The 10,384-nt window shown below is 42.0% G+C and overlaps 1 protein-coding gene across 2 annotated transcripts in view; it reads left to right on the forward strand.

Annotated features, from left to right (window-relative positions):
- The window catches only part of TBC1D13 (TBC1 domain family member 13), a 34,840-nt gene extending 28,020 nt beyond the window's left edge, over nt 1-6,820 (forward strand). For both annotated transcript variants that reach the window (XM_048512740.1, XM_048512741.1), the window contains one exon: nt 2,275-6,820. In XM_048512740.1, the coding sequence (XP_048368697.1) occupies nt 2,275-2,340 (66 nt within the window). In that variant the 3' untranslated portion in view covers nt 2,341-6,820. The remainder of the gene's footprint in view (nt 1-2,274) is intronic.
- Nucleotides 6,821-10,384: the final 3,564 nt, after the last annotated feature.

A 10,384-nucleotide genomic window follows, 5' to 3' on the forward strand; every position in this document is an offset into this window, starting at 1 on the left:
TTAGCAAAGAGTAGGTCACTCTTAAATGGTCACCTGCGTTGGGTACAGCCATCCTGGGATAGTTGGCCTTGCTACGAAGCAGATCGAAATTACTTTGGGCAGTGAATTCCAGAGCTTGTATCGTTTTTGAACTTCATGCCTTTTTTTTATGGATAATAAATTTTATTAAAGTTTCAGATAGTATATTTGCAATGAACAATCTGTATAGTTTACATTGGTAAAAACATACAAAAGACATACTGAAGGACAAACCAGGACAAATCAGACAAAACATAATGAATCAACATAAAAGACTAATAGCGGTCTCTTTGACCTAGCTATTAGTCTCTATAATGGGTGTATATCCACCCTTCTATATTCTCTTTCCAAAATCCTAGACTTCATGCCTTTTTTTTAAGGAGGCTGTTCTGTCTCTTCGCTTCAGTCCAGTCACCTAAAAATGTCTCCCAGCATGAGTTACCTGATAACTGCCAGCTGTTTCACACTGTTAGTATCAGAAGATAGGCAGTGGTCAAGTCAGCGATCATAACGATGACCGAAAACTGCAGAGGAAAGACTAGCAACTGAGTATAAAAGGCAAATGGTGGGATCCAAAAAGTTTTAAAAACAGGGTCCGGTGGTGGTGGGATTCAGAAACAAGGCGCATACGCCACATACATCCTCCAGTCCCTATTGGGCAGGGGCGGTTTGCTGTAAGTAACCCCTTCGGCACTCAGAAAAAATTAGTAACCACTTCTAGAGAAGTGGTGAGAACTGGTTGGATCCCACCTCTGATATAAAGGCTGGAAGGACAGGAGGAACACTTGCAAAATTGGGAATGCTTATATTGAAGATTTGAGGAGAGAGTGTTTACATTGTATTGTTGAAGGCTTTCACAGCCGGAATCACTGGGGTGCTGTGTGGTTTCCGGGCTGTATGGCCGTGTTCTAGCAGCATTCTCTCCTGATGTTTTGCCTGCATCTGTGGCTGGCAGCCACAGATGCAGACAAAATGTCAGGAGAGAATGCTGATAGAACACGGCCATACAGCCCAGAAACCACACAGCACCCATAAGAACATAAGAACAAGCCAGCTGGATCAGACCAGAGTCCATCTAGCCCTAGAAATTGCCTTGCTAACGAAAAGAGGTTCCAACCTCCCACGCATACAGACGGGAGGTTGAACAACTAACTTCGATGGTGCCACTGGAACAATCTAGAACTGAACACACTTTAAAACCCGGTGAAATGGTGGTAGATTTCAGGAGAAACCCTCCCATCCTACCTCCCTCTCACAATACTAGACAAACACAGTATCCAACTTGAGTAAGAGACCTTTAAATTTCCTAGGCTCCATCATCATCTCATGACCCTAAAATGGTCACCTAACATCAAAAAATGTCATCAAAAAAAGCACAACAAAGAATGTTCTTTCTAAGCTTCAACTCAGGAAGCTCAAGACTACCCAAGGAGCTGCTGACACAGTTCTTGTAGAGGGAATCATTGAGTCTGTCATCTGCACCTCTATAACTGTATTGGTTTGGTTCCCTCTAATTTGCCACAACCCAACAAGATGCGACATACAGAGACTTTCAGAGAAGGGAATAATCAGAGACTACCGGAAAAGCAATTAAGCTGCCTAACCTGGCCTTCCATTGAGGAGGACCTGTATACTGCTTGGTCCAAAAAAAAGGGCTGTGAAAATATTTCACTGACCCATCGTGATCCTGGACATAAACTGTTCCCAACTCTTACTTACCCTCTAAACGTCATTTCACAGAGCACACTGCACACCAAGACAACTAGACATAAAGACAGTTTTTCTCCCGAATGCCAGCCAGCTTCTGCTAAACAAATGAATTCCCCTAGCAATAATGTCAGAACTATTTATTATATATTTATTATATAATTACTGCACTACTTTTTTTTTTTCATCATTCCTATTACCCATCTCCCTCCTCCACTCCTATGACTGTATGATGACTATAACCTTGTGCTGACATTTCATTTCATTTTATTTTTTATGATTTTACGTTTTATGTTTCGACATATTATTGATTGTTTCCTGATTGCTTACTAATAGACCTATATGACAATCCTTTAAGTGTTGTACCATACGATTCTTGACAAATGTATTTTTCTTTTATGTACACTGAGAGCATATGCACCGGGGACAAATTCCTTGTGTGTCCAATCACACTTGGCCAATAAAGATTCTATTCTATTCTATTCTATTCTATTCTATTCTATTCTATTCATGTGAGTCCTCATTGTGTGTCCTTTGTTTTAAATGCAGGATTACCCGATCTCAGACGTCCATCTGATTTTGAAGAAGGCAAAAGACCTTCAAGATTCCAAGTAGTTCCTCGTTCCCCAGGATTTGTGTTACGTTGAAGAGAGACTGCATGACAGTTGGGCGGTATAGATGGAAACTGCTGATGCATCTGTGGAGTGCCTGGCATTGAGTTCCGGCTGTCTGCCACGGGGAAAAGACTTCTCCTGCTCAATTAATTCGTGAAAGGTTGACCTTCTGTTTCGTCAAGCTCTGCGCTCTGGATTTCTTAGCTCTCATCTGTTGAAATGACTCCCATGTTGAGCGAAAGATTTTTTTCCCCCCAAGTCTCTAGGTGTGGAGACATCAAGAGAAAGCTACATATTTCTCAGTCTTATGTGGAATCAACAGCAGCAAACAGTGTTATGGGAGTCAGCTCACAGGCGCAACGTGTTCTGGAACATCCATGGGATAGGCCAGGAGCCAGTGGCTTTTGACTGGCTGAGTGGGCATCTTCTGTCTGAGGAGCTGCAGGAAATCACGCCCTTGTAAAACATTTTGATGCAGAGATCTTGCTGCCCCTGAGCTTTAGAAGCAGAGGCTGACCAGGACTGGATTCCCCCAAGCAAAACTGTTGCCCTTTATTGCCTTTGATGTATCTTGTCTTCTGTTTCATCGTTGGCTCTTCTTGGAAGGCAGTTGTGGGCCAAATGGATCTGGACCAGCCTTATCACTCACTGCCTTAGAGCAAAAAACACCGTACCGTTGAGAATGTTTGAGCTACCTGTTGCCTGTAGCGTTGGCCCTGTGGATCACTCACCAGAATGGCAGCTTTAAAGGGAAGGCCGGAGATCGGATTGATGTAACTATGTTGTCTTTTATTTCGATGCCACACGGAGTGGGCAGAGAATCAATCACCTTTTCAAAAAGTTACTCCTGTGCCTCAGATTTGCAGGGCATTAGTCCAAGATTCTTTCATGTTTTTCTGTTAAGATGATGGCCAGGTGACGGTCATAAATGCAGATTCTGTCTCTCCAGAACCTCCTCTTGAGGGCGTTTGGGAGTACAGCCATCACCTAGAGGGTAGGCCTAGAACCTAGATTGTACGCTGAGCTTAAATGGGCTGGTGTTAGAGCTGCTATGCAGCATGTGGATGTCTCAAAACACTAGCACATAGTAGTACCTCTCCCCCTAAACCCAAAAAGCCTAGGAGAAATTCTGTGGTGTTTAAAAAACTTCCTTGACATACACCTGTCAGGGTCCTTGGCAGCCATTCCACATCATTTCTCTTGTTATCTGTTAATCGAAGTAATTTCCAAGAATCGGTAAAAAGCACTAAATCTATTTATATAAAGAGCAGGTGTTTTGAGACGATGACCATCAGTTTAGAGCAGCCCTGTTTCCTTTTGCCCGACTTCATTTCTGTGTCATTGTCTGAGACAGCCTGAACCTTTTATGTCTTAATATGTTGATCTAAGAGATCACACCTGTTGTGTCGTCTTCCAGACTTGCTTTCCTGCTTCCAATGTTTCTCTCCTCGGATAAAGGTTGGAAAAGCTTAAGGAAATTATTGAAGATCAAGGGCTTGATTCACACCCTGACCTTGTGCGTGGAGTTATTGAGAGCTTAGCCTCTGCTCGCTCTGACAAGCCTTCGGCTGCAGACAAGATGGCAGCTCTTTTCAGAGAGGTGAAGGTTTAAGGATCAGAGGCACTCTGACGTTTCAGAAATACTGTTTACCCTGTCAGAATAGTGGAACAAGAGAAAATAATTTCTATACCAAGGGAAGTGAGACCTCTCTTTGCAGTGTGGGGCATAGGGATTTCTATGTGTCCAGCCACCAATAGTGGGCTCTGTTACCAAAGCTCTGCTATTCCTATGTAGTTAAAAGACACCAAGCGGGGGTTTCTTGGTGGGTTAAAATCCCTGCAGATACTGGCTATCCCTTCAGTTTGTAAGTGTGGAGGGAGTCAGAATTAACAGTTGTAGCCACAGAGATTGTCAGCATGAGTTCTGAAGCATTTGATTTATGGGAGAAACGTTCAGTAGACAGAATGATTGATCAGGAATGACTTTCTAGATCTCTAACGGCCTGTTCTTTGTTGAAAGTGCAAAGAGGACCCTTTTTGAGAGAAGTTGGGAGGGCCGGATGGCTCTCAGCCAGGTGCCTGAATTTGGAGTTTTCCCTAGGCTGACAAGGCATGGAGACCAATCACCCGCCTGCAGACATTAATCAGTCTGGAGCTGCCTATATTCTGAGAGTGTCAACCGGAGTCTCGGATATGTGCCTTATATCCTGGATGCTTTCCCATGGGAGGAAAAAATAAAACTTTGCATCATGAACACTAGTTTGTAAAGGGGAATGGCTGTAGCGTAGCACTTTCTCCCTGACGTGCTAGTTCTTTGTCAGGATGGAGTTTTGTGTAGGGGAGAGCTCTGTGTTGTGAGCCACCACCTGCAGCCTCCAGCGGTACAGCTCAGCCTCTATTGACAACTAGGTCAGTTGGGAGAGTGTTGGTGCTTCACCTTGTTATTCTCAGAGTGTGATGATACCTACGAGAAAATGAGCAGCTAGCGAGATCTCTTGGTGATCTCAGCAAAGGTAGTGAACCCGTTTCCTCTTTCTGCTGAAATCCGATTTCTGCTAGAAATATTTCAAGTTCCCGGATAGGAGATCCATGCCCTATTCCACTTTATGCTTCTCTTCCACTGCATTCTTTCAGTTATTAAATTCCCTGAATCAGGGAGAATTTCCTACTTTGCTTCTAAGTCTGTGGCTGAAGAGTGGATCTGGTAAAATCATGTCATTAGAACTTTTGCTTTGCACCCCCAAATTCTGAGATGCCATGGCAAAACCTGTTGTAGAAATGCTTGCGGTGATGCTCTTGTGCAGGTTGTCTGTGTCGAAGCTCAGTTCCTCCTCATGGCATCCCATTCCAATTTTGCAGCCAAGTTATTTGCGACACGGACCTGAGGCTGTGTCCTGGCGAAACGTCAGGGGCCATAAATGAAATGGTCTTTCTGACTTGTTGCACAGCAAGCCTTCATTCAGAAGACAATCCTTAACCACAATAGCTGGAATGGATCTCTAAGCGCACAACTCTCAGTAGGAAACAAAACTTACAAACGGGGCCTGCACAGAAGTCATATTTGGTTCCAATCACAAGGCACAGGAACTACTTTGGTGGTTTAAGAAACGTGTGTTTACAGAGAGCAAAGGGAAGGAAAGCGGGCAAATTCAGAAGATGGATTCAGAAGAAACCTTGGCCCCAACTAAATAGCCGACTCCGACCTTTGAATGGCTGCTAAGGAGACGAGGAGCAGCTACCAAGAAAGGGTTTCCTCTTCATTTTGGATTAGAAATGTAGGGAATGACTTGGCCCAGCTGAGTGGAGAGATTTTTGCACTAGCCCCTTCAGCATTTGGTTTTGGGTTGAGGACAAATTCCAGAGGGTGTCTGAAGGCTAATCGTATTTCATTTTAAAATCTTTGTTCTGTTGGGTAGCTGCTTTGGGTTGGGTTGTGAGAAGCTGGAGGGTGTATTTTCAACATTTAGAGACATCATTCGATGACTTTAATGTCACCAGAAAACGGCAGGGCAATAAGAGTGGGAAATGACTAAATTATTTGAATCTGGTCAAGTGGTTTCTAAAAGGATATGTTTTAAATAACAGAAGTGTCTGCTTTTTACTTCAGGAGGCTATTGTTGGAGTTCTCTAAGCTTGTGAAAGGGTTAGGTTTGTGTGTCCCCCTTCAGATATTGCTTTGAGATTCCCCATGGGTGTGTTTGTACAGTGGCTTGACACACCTTGTCTCGTGGAAAGACAGAAGCTCAGTTGTGACCAAAAATGGCCCTCTTCTTGCTGTGGAATGCTCACTTGTAGGTCTGCTCCCAAAGAACCACTCCCACAGTGGGGCATTCCACGAGAGAAGGGTAACAGTGCAGTTAATTTTCTGTCTTTTGAAGACAGACATAGTCCACTTCAGATGGGGAAACACTCAGAGCACACAAGCATTTTTCATCTGTTTGCAAATCTTCCTGGCTTTGCTTTGTTTATGTCTTTTCTTAAAAACCACCAGTGCTAACTAACTGGGACGTAAGATGCTTTAGTAATCATGGCTGATGTAAAATCTGACGCAACTCCAGAACTTGCTTTGCTGTGGGAACAGGTGTGGTGAGCAAGCATTCAAGAAGAACCAAATTATTCTTGCCTTCACTGTCCCCTGTTTAGCTAGTATTGCACAGTGCCTTGTGAAGTTTCTGGCTGGGAAGAGGCCAAAGGCTGACATTTCTGGGCCTCTTGATCCACTCGCTTTGCCCTTCCGGCTCTGACAAAACGTGATCACTGCCGCTGTTACAGACTTTCCCCCCTGCCTTCTCCCCTGGGAGGAGATGAAATTTAAACCCAAAGAGAAAGGAGAGTGAATTTGCTGCCTTCTGAATCAAGGAAGAATTACCTTAAATCTGTTGCTGCCACTGCTGCCCATCTTTGGCTGGTGGGAACACTTGGACACTGATACTAGAGCCATTAAGATCAGTTGGTACCCGATAGTCACAGGGTGGGGAAGGGGCTGCAAGTGCTGATGGCAACCCGATTAAACAGGAACATGGAGCCTTTGGCTGCCTTGATAGGAGGAAGGAGACCTTGGGACTGCCACCCTCTAGCTCCGTGGTGGTGAACCTATGGCACCCCAGATGTTCATGGACTACAATTCCATGTGTACCTACCAGCATGGCAGGGGCTGATAGAATGTAATAATCTAGTATAAATTCCTCCCTAGAAGAACTGTCCAGGATTCAATCACCGAATGGAATAAAAACTCAGGTGTTTCTGCAAGACACGGATGAGGTATCCAAGAATAATGTTCAGTCCATCAGGACTTCTTTTCTGAAATGCTGTGGGAGGGAATTATGGGTCTCCCTGGACAGTTTTTCCCCCCCAAAATGTTTTTTTCTTCTGCTTGAAGAACAAGGATTCTGTTGTTCACAGTACAAGTTCAGCAAATATCTTTCAGGGTTGCTTCTACAGCAGGCCTGCTTTCCATCGCTTCAGCCTATCTGATTGCACTTCCCAATTTGGAGTTTGTAAAAGGTGCTACTGTGAACATTTTAAGAAGTCTTAATAACTGTCACATCTGGAACAGAAAGAAATGTAGTTAGAGCATTTAAGGTCAATGGTGACGCCAGACTTGTGGTGTGTGCTCGTTGCATCTAATTTGTGTGTGGTTACATTGGTGGGGGAAAGGGTAATAGGAACAGCCGAACTTATTTATTTTATAGAAGGATGTGAAGCCTGGCGTGGAAACATTGGCTCAGGTGTGAGCTCTCAGGCATTGTAATTTGTGTGAGAAACATTCCACAAGCAGAATTACTGATCAGGAATGATGTTTCCAGGTCGCCAACTCTCGCCTCTTTGTTTAAGGTGTAATGAAAGGGTGTAAAGGGAAACGGTTTTGAGAGAAACCAGGGGAGCCTGCTGGGTGTCAGCCGGGTGCATGGATCTGAGTTTTTCCTTGAGTAACAAGGCACGGGGACAAATCACCCACCTTTAGAAGTTAACGAATTGTGTGTCTCAGGGAGGTGGCAATTTGCAGTCCGTAGGAGTAACAAGATAACAGTGCATTTTATTGAGTAAAGATATTTTGCAGGCAATAGTTTGGGCTGTTTAGATGCTCACCGGCGGGGCTGAAGGGTGAATCCTTTTATACGACAGAAGTTGTTCTGGGGTGTGTGTTTTGTGTTTGCTAAACTTGTAGCTTTTGTTTCTGTTATTGATGAACCACAATACTGTCAGGAATTCTGCTTTATCCTTGCAGCCTCCCTTCTTTTTGTTTGAAATAAACATCTTCCTTTATAAGTGGCGTTTTCTTTTTTTTTTTTTTTTTGGGGGGGGGGGGGAGCTTCTGTCCAATACATGAGCAGTGGACAGAACAGTAGAATTCCTACGCCAGGTGTTGCTTTGGGAAGGAGGAAATAGCAACACCGGCTTCCTTTTCCTGGAGTAGGAAATATGTCTGCAAGGGGAGAAGAAGAGGAGGACCACCTCCCCCCAAAAGTACATAAGAACATAAGAACAAGCCAGCTGGATCAGACCAGAGTCCATCTAGTCCAACTCTTTGCTACTCGCAGTGGCCCACCAGGTGCCTTTGGGAGCTCACGTGCAGGATGTGAAAGCAAGGGCCTTCTGCTGCTGCTGCCCCTGAGCACCTGGTCAAGTACCACAGGCTGGAATTCTCAGAAAGGCCCATTACAGCAATGCCAATTGTGGCTGCTAAAAAATGGGATTAGCAACATAAATAGAAAAGAGAGCATAAACCAGGAAAGCCCTCATTAGGTGTGTGCACCTTTCAAGCTGTTTTATCTGTGCTTGCTTTGGTATAACTGTTCCAGCAGCAAAGCAAGCGTTGGACTTGCAATGGAGGGGAAGTCTTTTTGAGCTGCCTTGGGAAGCTGTAGGGGTTAGGAGGTTCCTGGGCACTTTTAACTGTTTACACAGAAATTAGAGACACTTGTCTGTCCAGAGGAGGAAAAAAATCTCCAATTGCTAGTCATGTGTATGCACACGCTGTTAAATCAGAGCTGATTTGTGGTGACCCTGTAGGATTCTCAAGGCAGGAAACATTGGGCGGTACTTTACTGTTGCCTGGCTTCATGTGGCAGAATGGGGAATCGAACCCAGTTCTCCAGACTTGCCATTCCTAACTGCTACACCACACTGGCTCCTGCTAGCAATGTAGAGCTTCATTATTTGAAACAATCAGAATAACAAGTTTGGAGCACGATTTGCTGGACACTGACTCTTTTGGAGTTTTGATGTCTGGTGTAGACCAGCCTCTTCACTGGTCTTCCCTACTGGGAATAATATAATAAAACATGGTTAATATGTGTTTTCCAATTAGAAATATTTAAAATTTAGTATAGTATTTATTTATTTATGTGTTGACAGCCAGTCATAACATACATAGATTAGCATGGATACCATATGATTGTAGGGCCCCAGGGCAACTGCCCAGCGTGCCCATGTTAAAACAGACTTCTTGTAACCTGCGCTGAGACTATTGTAAAGGGCAGGAAATAAATATAATAATTATATTATTTATATAATAAATTATCATTATTAATATATTTGTATAATATTTATTGTATCAATAAAATAATAGTAATAAATATTATTGTATTTGTATAAGTTAATATCATCATTAATATAATCGTTAATATTTATTACTTTTATTTAAATAATTATACAAATATATTGTTGAAGGCTTTCGGCGGAATCCTTGGGTGCTATTATTGGACTTTTCGGGCTGTATGTACGATGTTCTAGCATTCTCTCCTGACGTTTCACCTGCATCTGTGGCTGGCATCTTCAGAGGATCTTCTGAAGATGCCAGCCTGGGCTCTGACAACGTCAGGAGAAATGCTAAATTCTCAACCATATACAACTGGCTCCACAACTTCATCCAAATTATACAAATAGTTAAATAATATGTATATACATAAGAGTAAATACTATACATACTATATTGCATAGTATATAATTATAGTATTATTTGTATAATAAATTATCATTATTATATATTTATTGATATAGATCAATAACTATAATATAATAACAAATATAAATTGTTATTTGTTATATTAAAGGGCAGGAAATAAATATAATAATTATATTATGTATATAATAAATTATCATTATTAATATATTTGTATAATATTTATTGTATCAATAAAATAAATTAACAGTAATAAATATTGTATTTGTATAAGTTAATATCATCAATACAGTCATTAATATTTATTACTTTTATTTAAATAATTATACAAATAGTTAAATAATATTTATATACATAATAGTAAATACTATGCATACTATATAGCATACTATATGATTATTATAGTACTATTTATATAATAAATTATCATTATATATTTATTGATATAGATCAATAACTATAATATAATAACAAATATAATAACACATAACAAATTTTATATTAAGAAATATTAACAAATAACAGTATATTACTTGTACAATAAACTTACTGCTAGTGTTATTATTAGCCATTCCCGGCCCCGCGGTTTCTCCCTGAGCTCCGAGGGAGGCCCCACCAGAGAGAGACTTGCTCGCTCCTG

This window comes from Sphaerodactylus townsendi, linkage group LG12 (assembly GCF_021028975.2).
Source record: "Sphaerodactylus townsendi isolate TG3544 linkage group LG12, MPM_Stown_v2.3, whole genome shotgun sequence".
NCBI classification, from domain to species: Eukaryota; Metazoa; Chordata; class Lepidosauria; order Squamata; family Sphaerodactylidae; genus Sphaerodactylus; species Sphaerodactylus townsendi.